Here is a 13034-nt window from a genome sequence, read left to right as displayed (position 1 = left end):
ACGAGTTAACGTAAGATAGATCGTCGAAAACGATATGCGTTTCCTTTTTCTTAATTGATGTAATAATTAAAATAACACTTACTCGAGTACAGCCATGTTAAAAGTATTTTGTAAATTTCCAAGATATTCTCCGATCATTTGTTTCGATAATCCCTTTCTACTAATTAAAAACCTCGCAACTCCTTGCGGACTGTTCTCAAGGAATCCACGTCTTATTAAATAACTTATTCCTCTTTCTGGCTTTTTATTGAAAAGATTTAATCCAACCCTATATTGGCGTTTTCTTACGGTCTCTGATACTTTATAACTCGTTTGTGGCATTGAATCGGCATGATCCATTAATGGTAATTGATAACTGGAACTAGCATGGGAATGGCCGAGATCCTTCACGCTATTTATTATCGTTCCAGTGTCGGTAGTATGACTTGCACAATCTTGATGTTCGGGTGAACTCGACTAATTTGTCAAAGTCAAACAATAAAAATCTCATTAAACGAATGAAATTTATTCAACAATATGAAGAAAAGTGAAAAGTTTATATATATATATATATCTTTCTTTATATATTTATATATATTATATATATTATATATTATATATGTACATATATATATATATATATATGCATGTGTCTTGCTGTGTGTGTGTTTCAATATATGTGCAAATGAACAAAGCGAAAATGATCTTACGATTCCTTTGTGTTTCCATACCGGTGACCCTCTCTGAGCGTCACCCTCGGAACTCTCACAGTTGGTGGAGTCGCTACCGGAACTTTGGACGGAGCTCAGGCTACCGTTTTCTACGCTTTTGCTCAGACCATTGTGACGCGGTTCCATTGATCTCGACGTGATGGAAGACGTTCTTTTTGGAACTTCCGGTGGTACTTTCTTACCGGAACCACCCCTGGATCTACCGGCAGAGCTAAGTTGGCTCGTGTTGTTCCAGTTCTGCGATATCGGGGTCTGAAGATTGTGTGGCCCAGACGGAGAAGTGCATGGCGTTCGAAGTAAATCTCTAGGGGGTGTATCTTGTCTAAGACCACACAAGGTGTCCTAAAAACGATTAAACAACAACAAGACTATAGACTCGAACTACTGATAAATTAATCCAATCGATTCGATATGAGGGAATATACATACATACATACATACATATATATATATATTTGTACGTGTATATATACGTATATGTAAAATAGTTTGGAACGTATATAAGATAAATACGATATCTTAGCACGCAGGATCGCTTTACGAATGAAGGAAGGAAATTTCATATAAGATCATTTTTACGCGCCTACTGTATCTATATACCGATAGTTTAACAGAATTTCAAGGCGATGGAGAGAGGTAGACGGTATCAATATTATTCGTAAGTAAACCGATAGCCCGGCAAGGTCCGCCGAGGGTGACGTTTCTACCACCTACCGTTACTAGCAGTACTACTATTACTATTATTACTGATACCACTAGTAGTACCTTCACTGTTACTACTACTACTACTACTACTACTACTACTACTACTACTACTACTACTACTTCTACTACTACTACTAGTACTACTACTATCGATTGTTAAGTTACCTGTGGATTGTAGTAATGGATGCTGGAACCACTCTCCTGAGAACTCGATTCCCAGCAAGGGCTAGGAGGTAAAGGCTGATGTCTGTTGCACGGGCTAGGTGCCAAAGACGGTGTATGCCTACCACTTTGATGCAAGCTATGATTAACGTGTTGATGTCCACCACCACCACCACCTATTTGAATCTCACACCTGCCACTTTGACTTCTTGGTATTGGCGATTGCGAATTATCGACGTGTCTCCTCTCCCTAAGCGACATACTCCTTATAGGCATCGGCCTGTTCGTCGTTTGATTCTGTTGTATATATATCTGACTGTGATAGGCCATCCTTTCGTGATCAGTTGCGTTAACTGGACGATCTACAGGGTCCTGTAGTTTCCTGCTCAATCTTTTCTCCGCCTTTGCCATTGCCGTTATGGCAGCGAATTTTTTCAACAATGTGTACCTCCTAAACGCACGTTGTATCGTCAATGCCGCATTCCTTGCCTTAACGCCGCCATATTTTCGTTCTAGCATCTCGATTTGCTTGTCAAGAAGATCCTGAGATAGTTCGTACCTGTCGAACGATATACAAAGTTGAGTACTTAGAAGAAGAAGTAGAGGAGGAAGAAGAAGAAGATGAAGAGGAGGAGGAAGAAGAAGAGGAAGAATCTTTTTCACTTTTCTTTCTTTTCGACCTTAAGTACTCCTACCCCTTTTCCTAACCCCTCTCTACCCCACTTCATCTCCCGACATCTTCTCTGCTAATTAGGTCGACCTTTTAACAAGCGTCTCACGGACTTTTCTCTCTTTCTCTCTTTCTATCCACTCCTTTTCTCTTCACCCGCGTAACTCAACCGTTCTTTCATAAAAACGTGATCGAACCTTGGCGAGTGAGCAAGTACACCCGTAAAAGTAAGTCAAGACCGTAATCGATCGGATCGACTCGTTCGACTTGTGTATCTTGTACGAAGAATAACGAGAGAGACGGAGACAGAGATAGAGACAGAGACTGAGACTGAGACAAAGACAGACAGAGACAGAAACCTTCAAGATTTTGGGTCAGGAAGAAGTCTCCTCTCATTTTATGCTCGCGGACTTTTAAATATTGTAGGGGTGTATCTTTCTTGTTCTACTGTTAGATAAACAACGAAGATATGTAGTAGAAAAGATAATGACACGGGAAGGAAGGGTTAGAAAAAGAAAAGAAAAGAAAAAAATAAGAAATAAAAGAAATGGCTTCAACAAAGAGACTTACGCAGTTTGAAGTCTGCATCTCTTCAAGACGTCACCGTTTCGTACGGTTCCCTTTTTAAGATGATTTTGTTGATAACCCATTTGGGGTTGTCCACCATATCCTTGTACCATGGTACCATAACTTTGTGGTTGAGAATAACTCGTATGAGGATAGCCTGTATGTACATTGGGTGATGAGTATGCACCGTGTACGTAATTTTGTCCCTGCATATAAGATTGCCCAGTAACGTAGGAAGTTGAGAGACTGGTCTGGCTTCCAGATGAATAAACGCCGTGTACGTTGCCACCTCCATGCATTTGATTAACGTTCGAACTGTGCGACGGCCTTTCCATCTTTTGCGGAAAACTGCAACAAAAGGTAATGTGATGTTAAGAGGATTTTAGATATGGTTATGCGTATATAAAAAAATCTCTCGACTATTTGGATATTTTATCTTTGGAATATTATAACATGTGTATGTACTATATATTTTGTGTGTGTGTGTGTGTGTATAAAAGTTAATATATTTTTTGTGATTTAATATTAATACAATGTAACACGGTGACTATATTGTTAATGATATATAGTATAATAATATATAGTAATTTATAATAGTATACTAATATAGTATTACTAGTATAATATTACTAGTATTATAATATATACTAATGTCGTATTATAATATTATGCTATTCACACGTATTAATATATTACGTGCTAAGATATTAATAATAGCAATAATATTAATATTAATAATAATAATAATAATAATAATAATAATAATAATAATAATAATGAGATGCACGAAGCTCGTCTTAATTGGATTTCTCTTGACTTCAACCCACAAATAAAATGCCGATCTACCGACGCATTCTACCCGCATCCGATAATTTTCAAGCTATAAATTCAAGACTACTTTATAAATAAACATTTATTAAAAATGAAAAGAAAAAAGAAAAGAAAAGGAAACCGTTTGAAAGATCCACTTTAAATCCACTTTAAATAAATAAATAAATAAATAAATATATATATATATATATATACGTATCTGTTATCAACAGATATATTATATACATATATATTTCTAGACAGGGCGTGGAAACAGGATAATCAAATTCAAGGTCAACGCGATTATATCTATTCCCCGTTTTTTATTATCTCATTTAAAAAACGCTAGTTACGTGCCTCTCTATTTTAATATCCGCTTCGCGTGATTAGCAAATGCAATTTTCTCGGGGCTTTCGTTCATTATCGAAAGATAGAAAGGGAGAGAGAAAGAGAGAGAAAGGGGGAAGTACCTATTGTTTCGACACACGATGGTCATCGATCGATCCTAAATGAAAAAGTGTCCTTGGTAGATAAAGTTCCGAGTATGTACATGATGATATCATAATTTTATTTATTTTTTTATCCTTTTCTTTTACTTTTTCTTTTTTTTTCTAATTTTTTATTTTATATTCATACCAAAAGATTAGATAAGTGAACCGGCGATTATGAAAGTGTTGGTATACAGGTCGTATTATGTTTTTTATGTGCTTTAAAAAAAATTACAAAAGAAAAGGAAAACAAAGAATGAAAAAAAGGATTATCTCTCAAATACAAATATACTTTTGCTTATGGGAAAATAATTTTTAAATAAAATGTTCGCAATTGTGGATATATCATATATATTTTCAAACGAAAACTTATTACACCGGTAAAATTAATATTTCGATTAAAATATGAATCTCTATTCGTCATTATAAAAATTCACTCTATTATATATTAATGCTTAAAATCAATTATTACGTACAATCATAAAAAAAAAAGAATGTAATTAGAAACGCAGTTGCAAATATATCTCACGATAACGAAAAATTTATTAACGATAAACAAAGTCGAGTAAAAAAATTTATAGGCGAACGAAAAATAACAATCGTCGTACAAATTAAAACTTCACTATATCAATCATATTACATATAAAACAAAAATTGTTTTTCCATGATATAAATGTTACAAGAGGATATTTAATATCACGTTCGTTGCGTATCCGAATCCGGAATATTAAAGTTTTCAATTTTGCTTCATTATAGAACAAAGCTTGTTCATCAGTGATTTAGACCACATTCATAATCACCGATTCAACTGAAACCAGTCTCTCTCTCTCTCTCTCTCTATCTCTCTCTTTCTTCCTATACGTTCTCCAAAATCAATAATATAGAGTTTTCATAATCGCAGAGAGAGAGAGAGAAAGAGAGAGAGAAGTTGTGGTTTTGTCGCCAGGTGCGCCCGATTATTCACAGGGTGTCCGATACATTTAGCAATAAAAGTTACCAATCATGCGTGAATTTCAAACGAAGAAATTTTCAAAAAGAAAACTTTTCTATATCTAAGAAAATAAGAGCGAGAGAAAGAAAGAGAGCAAGAGAGAATTAAAAAAAAAGAGAAGAAAGAAAGAAAGAAAAAACGTTTAACCTATTTACTCGACGTAACGATGTCAAGTGTTTTAAGAATAAGTAAAAGAAAGAATATAATGAAACGTTGATAATAAGTACTGAACGATTTTCCCACCTTGTAATTCTATCCTTTAAACGTTTCATACAATCACCTTTCTCTCACGAAGCTAGAGTATAGTAATTAGTCTTTTCATATTACTTTGATATACGTGACGTTTATATACTATATACATACGTAATATATAAAGATACCATTTAAAAAAAATACGTATTTTTATATTTTGAATTTATGTGTATATGCGTGTGCGTATGTGTGTTTCTTTTCTTTTTTTTTTATTCAAGTTAATAATTAAAATTTTTTCAAGGAAAAATATAATTTTTCTGATAATGCTTTCCTATAATAATTAGTTTTTTATTTTTATTTTTTATAAATTATAAACAGATCGAAACTGTAGTTTTATTAGATTCTATTTACAGTATATTTGTTTATCGACTGAAATGGGTCATCCTATATACACTCACTTACTCATACACACATATTAAATTATTAATTATAATATTTATCAAGTATTATAATTATTATATATACATATGTAGTATATGTATATATACGTATATAATAATTTCAAGCTTAGTAGTCTGGAGCAAGAAATAAAATCATTTTTATTTTCGAATTAAAAATGCACCCTTCGTCCTTTGTAGTTTAAGAGGAAAGTACTGTACTACGATGTTTTATTCTTTAAAAAGACATTACTGGTTTTAAAAACGTACCCCAACAGTAACGACGAGTTACAAAGGTAACCAAAATCTTGGTCTCTTCTATGGGTCTCCTCCAAAAAAAGACCACTCTTCGATCTTCTAGTATAATGTATCATCATCTCGTTGGAATAATTTCCACACATCGTTGAAAAACGTTGAGAACGATTCTGTATATTCGATATAACTAATTTCGAATGATTTTCGTCTAATCTAGTCATTTTTCGCGAATCACGATCCATGATCGAATTCATATTAACATCGCGTAATCTAGATCTTTTTTCTCGCATTGTTTTTTCGTCGAAATTTCTTTTGCCTTTTTATCTTTCTTCTCTTTTATTTTATTCTTCACGTGATAATTATAAAATTGATTTTGTGAAATTCACGATAAAAGTTAATTATTTATCGTTATCACGTATTGAACACTTTTATATTACACGTATCTTACATGTATCTTAAGTGAATATTACGAATCCGACGAGTTGCTGATATATTTTAATAGCGAACAATATTTGTAATGCAACATTATATAATTTATATATAATATATTATTTTTTGTAATTTACATATATATGTCTATATCAAAACATATCAACAACATTTGTATATAACGATATTAAAAATGTATTCATATTGAAACGATGCATTTAAAACCGATCCTTCATAAATACACGTACACACACATATATTTTTTTAATTCAATAATATTCACTTCAATATTGCGTCTCATTCAGGATGCAAAATGTTGGAGGAAAAAAAATACTTGTCAACGCTGATCACGATCGAATCGCACACCGATCGTCGATATAACGATCACCAAAAAAAAAAAAGAAAAAGAAGCAATTATAAAGCAGAATAAATCGGAGATATTAAAACCGATAGCAAAAAAAAATACACACACACATATATATATAAATAAATAAAATTTACTAAAAAAATATTTACTAAAGTCGGCTTTACTAGAAACTCAGTGGAAGCAAATTTTTGAATGAAAAAAATTTTATAAAAATTTAATACACACACACACACACACACGTGTGTGTGTGTATAAAGAGAAAAAAGAAAAAGAATTCACTATTAAAACGAATGTATAATAATAAAATATCCTTTATATACAAGGAGATAACACTCGAAGCGTCTTGCGAGTTTGAGAGCAAGAGATCGACTGAACAACCGTCGTTGGAAAAGAAGGAGAGAGAAAGAGTGAAAAAGAGAGAGAAAGAGAGAAGAGCTGTTGCTGGATTCGTTGTTCTTGAAGGAGAACGACAGCTGCCACATGGAAGAAGGAAGATATCCACCTTCCATTCGAGTAAAGGACGTTGGAAAGGGAGATGCATGCAAACAGTAGTTGAACAAGGATGAGAGATTTGGAGAAGAAGGATAAAAGAATATGTATGTGTGTATATGTGTGTGTAGGGTGAAGAGTGGAAGAAGGGTGGGATGGGTTTTAAGGAGAAGGACCAAGAGAGGCCACGCGTTCCATTCGTTTCTTTTTCCTTTTTTTTTATTTTTTATTTATTTATTTATTTTAATCTCATCCTACAGCCGTCCTCTTTATTCCGCATTAAAAATTTTGTTTTCGTTTGTCTCCTTTCTTTCTTTTTTTTTTTTTTAATTTCATCCTATGCTTTCTCTTTTTTATCTATTGAATATCTTTCATTTTTGTTTAATTTTTTTTCCTTTTTTTTCCTTTTCTTTTTTTTTTATTTGCATATCTTCACCCCCTTCTTCTTTTACCTTTGTCAGCAGGTATATAGGAAGATATCGAGAGAAGATGCATGTGTGTTCGACCGTGACACTCGACCGAACACTCGTTCGACGAGTGTCCTTAGAGATCGTCGTTGATCTTACGTAATCTACGTTGTCTCTCGTACCTCCGTCGATTAAAGAGACTTACGTAAGAGAAATCTCATCTTGTTAAGAGATCACATTGTACGTATATCGGTATGGTTTCTATGTTTCTTTAAATACAACTTTAAGAAAATTTCTTGTAGAATTTATCCTAATCTTTCGATGACGGTACAGACTGAGAGAACGGTAAGCTTACAGGAACGGTATGGGTGGAATATCAAAAGTTTCTAAGAGAATTTTAATAAACCGATTAGTCCAAAACTTTTTTCTGAAACTTTTTACGAGACAAATTGTTTCCTTTCTCTTCTTCTCTCTTTTATTCCTTTTTTTTTTTATTTTCGTTTTTCAGATCGGAAAATTATAAAAGTTAAACTCGTATATTATCGATCAATTTTAAAAATGTTCTTACGAAAATCGAGAAATGTATTTGACGATAGATCTTTAAAACGATTTAAAAGTCTATCGATCTCATACCCTCTTCTGCCATTTATAAAAACAACTATTCTTCCCGTGCTTTAATTTATTGTTTATTTACTTATTTATATGTTCATTTCAATTATTAAATAAAATCAAAAATAAAAGATTAAATGAGGAGGAAAAGGACTTGAGTTGAGTTTTGCGTTGAAGTGCTGGCTGATATTATCACTGCTTGTACTAAGAGAAAAATAAATTGGGGAAGATGAAGATGAAGGAGAAGAAAAAGAAGAAGAAGAAGAAGAAGAAGAAGAAGAAGATGAAGATGAAGATGATGATGATGACGAAGGAGAACGAAGGGGTGGCATTAAAGCCTCCCAAGAGTAGGAACATCTGCCTGTCGGGTGTTCACGAACGACTCGTGCTCTGCACTGGGCGCGTGCTCCTAACTCGATACACACACACACATATTATATGAAACGTTAGGTCTACAACGTGTGCTTCCGACGTGCACCTGGCTTCATGTTTTTTTCCCCTCGAAGATAGTTTGGTCGTTCGGCCGAAAGCACCGCTTCTTTTTCTTTTTCTTTTTCTTTTTCTTTTTCTTTTTCTTTTTCTTCTGATTTTCCTTCTCTCTCTCTTTCACTCTTTCTTTCTCTTTCTATTCGTGTTTTTTTTACGCGAGCATAGAATGTAGATTCACGGATGATAAGATACATTATTACTTTACTCGTTAGAAACTAACGTCAATGTAAAGTAAAATGTAAGGTACGAGAAGACCGTTGAATTTTTTGCTGCGATCTAATTTTGTTTTCCTTTTTACTTTTTGCTATCTTTCTTTTCTTTTTTGATAGCGCAGGTGTATTATGCTAAGCGTATATACACGTAGAAATAGAGAACATGTATATATGCGTATAATAATAAAACAAAAGGAAATAAAAAGGGAAGAAAGATTGTGAAAGAAGAAAGAAATAAATAACCTACGAAAAGACGTCGAAAATGATGATATTATTAATAACGGCCTATCCTAGTCAGGGTCGAAACGCGAATTGTGCCTTTTCGAGTGTACCACGAAGAATACTACTACTACTACACTACTACATTACTATTATACTACTGCTACTACTACTACTACTACTATACTCTTTGTGGTCCGCAATTAATCCTCACTCAAGGATCTTATACTCTCTATTGTCTTTGAAGAGAGAGACGAGGATCGTTTTGACTTTGGAAGCGTTCACTCTGAGCTTGAGAAACAATGAAGAAGAAAGAGACAGAGACACACGGATATAGAGATAGACGATAGATATAGATAGACATAGAGAAAGAAAGAGAAAGAGAGATGGATAGATACAAGAGTAAAGGAAAAGAAAGAGAGGGATGACATAACCTAGCCTCCGTACACTTATGACACGCGTGTGTGCGCGTTTGTCTCCGGGACAACCCTCAGACGGCGACAGTCCTAGCACCATCTAACCCCCTCCCCATTCTACCCCCACCCAACCACCCCAACTACTATCACCACCGCCACTGTCGCCACTGTCGCCACTATCCCCCACCACCATACCACCACTACTCGCATACACTAGCAACAGTAACATCGGCAACACTGATGTGGCTTTCAGGTGGAGAGTTATCAGCTGCCACTTGGACACGTGCCATAGAGAAGCCTTCTTCTTTTCTTCCTCTATCGTCTCTCTCTCTCTCTCTCTCTCTCTTTTTTTGTTCTTTTTTTTCTCTCTTGCTCGCTTCCTTCCTTCCGTAACTATTATATTATACTAGCGCATTTCCTCGAACAGTAAGGTTTTCTTCGCGTATCGCGTTTCTTCGATATTATTTTGACGCTTCTTCCGTCATTTTATGCATGCGTTCATGCGTGCATTCGCGTATGTGTATGTGTGTGCGTGCGTTTGTCTTTCTCTCTCCCTCTCTCTCTTTTTTCTTTCTCTCTCTCTCTCTCTCTCTCTCTTTCTTTCTTTCTTTCTTCTTTCGAACCTTCTTTTTTGTTTTTGTTTTTATTTCTCTCTGTTTGTTATTTGTTCTTTTTCATTTTTTAGTATTTTTTTTTTTTTTTAATTCTACTCGAATATATTCGAGATAAAGCTTTTAAGAGAAAGTTTTTAGAGCAATCATAAAAACTAATTATTCTGACTGTCGGACACGTAATTCCAGTCTTGCAGTTTTGTAAACCGATCGAAAAGAAAAAGAACGAAGGAGAAGAGAGAAAAATTAGACTAAAGGGTCATTGAAAAAGACTAATTGATTTTTAAAAACTGTTAGGGAACTTTTGAATCGCCCGAAGAATTTATATCTAATTTCTTAGAAAGGATTTCTCATCTTCGTGTCATTCTCTCTCTCTCTCTCTCTCTCTCTCTCTCTTTTCTCGCAATCCTTCTTCTTCTTCTTGTTTTTTTTTCCGGATTAAAAATTCTTAGAACGGTAAAAAGTTTTCAGGTAATTCTTAAAAACGAATTAGTCTTCTCGGAGACTTCGAGATTCGACTAGGTTAATCTAGCAGTTTTGCAACCTGATTAGGAAGGTAGAAAAAAGCAAAAAAGAAAAAACAGGAAATGAGACTAAAAAGTCTTCGAAAAAGAATAATCAATTTCTAAAAATATGCTGCGAACTTTCTTTAACGATCTAAGAAATTTTCTACCACTCTATATCTAATTCTTTAGCAAGGATATCTCTTTCTCTCTCTTTCTATCTTAACAGATGAATTAATCTTGAGATCGAATTAAGAGGATGATCATCAGTTAATTCTTGATTTTTATTATTTAATTGTTTTGAAAATTTCTTTTTGTTTTTTGACAATCACGATTATATATATATTTTTTTTTGTAATAAAAATCTTCGAGTATGGACAAATACGTATGTAGATTTTAGATATAGATAAAATATGTATATTATATATTTATTACGTTTCATCAATACGTTTATCTTCACCGTTTATATTGTATATTAAATGTTATTTATTTATTTAAAAAATATAATGTTTATACGTATAATACATATAAAGTTTTATTTAAATATTTTATATATATATATATATAAATATACATAGTATTTCTGTAAATAAAATACATAGCAATGTCTGATGTCTGGAAGATACAGGGAATGTTCAGATGTCGATGCACATGTCAGACTATTCCGATGATGCCTCGACGTATTCATGCTCGTCATCATACCAGAAATTCGCCGACAATGTACTACGGAATTACGCGAAGAATTTGGAAATCATCCAGGAACGCGATCGTGAAAAATTATTTCTTTCTTTTTTTTCCTCTCCTTTTCTTTTTAATTAGGACGCTAAAGCGAACGGTTCTCGTAGCTTTTTCTTTCTTTCCTCTTTCTTCTTCTTCATCTTTCTTTTCTCAAACGTCACATTCTTTCTTTCGATCCAAAAATAATGAATGTCTATTATCGAAAGGAAGAAAATAAAAAGAAAAAAAACAATACATTTAACGCGAGAAAATCCAAATAAATATCTATCGTTCTTTCTATTCTTCATATATCAGATAAAAAAAAATTATTAAATATATACGTAAGTTGTGTATCGTATAGAAAATAATACGTACAAAACACACACACACACATACATATATATTGTTATATGTCGCACGTAGAAAAAAATGTAGAAAAAAGAAATAGATATTCACTTCGATATTTTGAGATAAATAATTTTTCTTCTTCATAAATAAATAAATTATAATCCATCTACGACAGATGGCATGCAATTTTTCTCTCTCTCTCTCTTTTTTTTTAACAATCATCGATCTCACGATATAACAAAACGAACGACGTTTCTACTTTGGCGTTTCGCCACGCCTTTCACCGTTCTCCGATACCGCAACTACTCCTATCATCGTGGTTACTATCGCCATCGTATTTCCACGGTATGAAAAGAGATAGGTATAAGTACTACTATATAGTAGTACTTACCACTATAGTCATTTCCCCGCATATTGTCAGAACACGGAGCGTTCTATTTATAGGTAAAGTACATCCACGGATGTGTTCGACGATAGACTCGCTCGAGATGTAATAAAAATAAACCGGTGGTACCCGATGGTATAACAGTAAAACACCATACTCATTCGCTCTTCTTTAAAGTAACTTAAAAGTACTTGCTTACTTACTAGCAAACATTCTAGGAAGAATTTTCGATTAACAAAAATGGACGATAATACGTTACATACACCTGATGATATACTTTCTAATTAAGATATCTATCTTTTTCTATTTCTCAAACTTGTGCTTTCTCTCTCTTTCTTTTTTTTTGAGTTCATAAAATTCATAATTATATCTTTCTCTGGAATAACGTCTTAAACGTTTCGTTATATTAATAAAAATATCATGTAAATGAAATATTATGTAAATCCAGGAATTGAATATATATAGCGCAAAAAAAGATTTCTCTTTCTCTCCCTTCTCTCTCTTACTTTTTTAATATTACAATAAATTTATAAAAAATTTTATATAACACGAGAATCAAACACGATTAGTGGAAAAGATCTTTCTCTCTTGTTTTTTTTCTTTTTTTTAACATTTCATTAAATTCATAAAAATACTAATAGAAATGCAGTAATTTGATATAATTAGTGAAAAGATCTCCGTTTATCTTTCTTTAATTAAATTAATACAAATATTATACATATATACATACATATATATATATATATATATATATATATATATACATATAAGAATTGTATATAATACTATTATTTAGTATAAAGATCATCCGATATAAAAAATCGGATTTGTTTATAAATAAATATT

General features: G+C 33.0%; 1 protein-coding gene across 7 annotated transcripts in view; it reads right to left on the bottom strand.

Annotated features, from left to right (window-relative positions):
* The window catches only part of LOC127066080 (IQ motif and SEC7 domain-containing protein 1), a 109147-nt gene that overhangs the window by 8213 nt on the left and 87900 nt on the right, over positions 1–13034 (bottom strand). For 5 of the 7 annotated variants that reach the window (XM_050999358.1, XM_050999354.1, XM_050999359.1 and 2 more), the window contains 4 exons: positions 2818–3162; positions 1581–2136; positions 690–1052; positions 83–456 (listed from right to left, as the gene is read on the bottom strand). In XM_050999358.1, coding sequence (XP_050855315.1) covers positions 83–456; positions 690–1052; positions 1581–2136; positions 2818–3162 — 1638 coding nt within the window. Of the gene's footprint in view, positions 1–82; positions 457–689; positions 1053–1580; positions 2137–2817; positions 3163–6002; positions 6431–13034 lie in introns of those variants that run through there. The other 2 variants (XM_050999355.1, XM_050999360.1) reach the window with 2 other exon arrangements.

Source organism: Vespula vulgaris, chromosome 9, assembly GCF_905475345.1.
Source record: "Vespula vulgaris chromosome 9, iyVesVulg1.1, whole genome shotgun sequence".
In the NCBI taxonomy this organism is placed as follows: Eukaryota; Metazoa; Arthropoda; class Insecta; order Hymenoptera; family Vespidae; genus Vespula; species Vespula vulgaris.
This window is presented reverse-complemented; position numbering and strand designations above follow the sequence as displayed.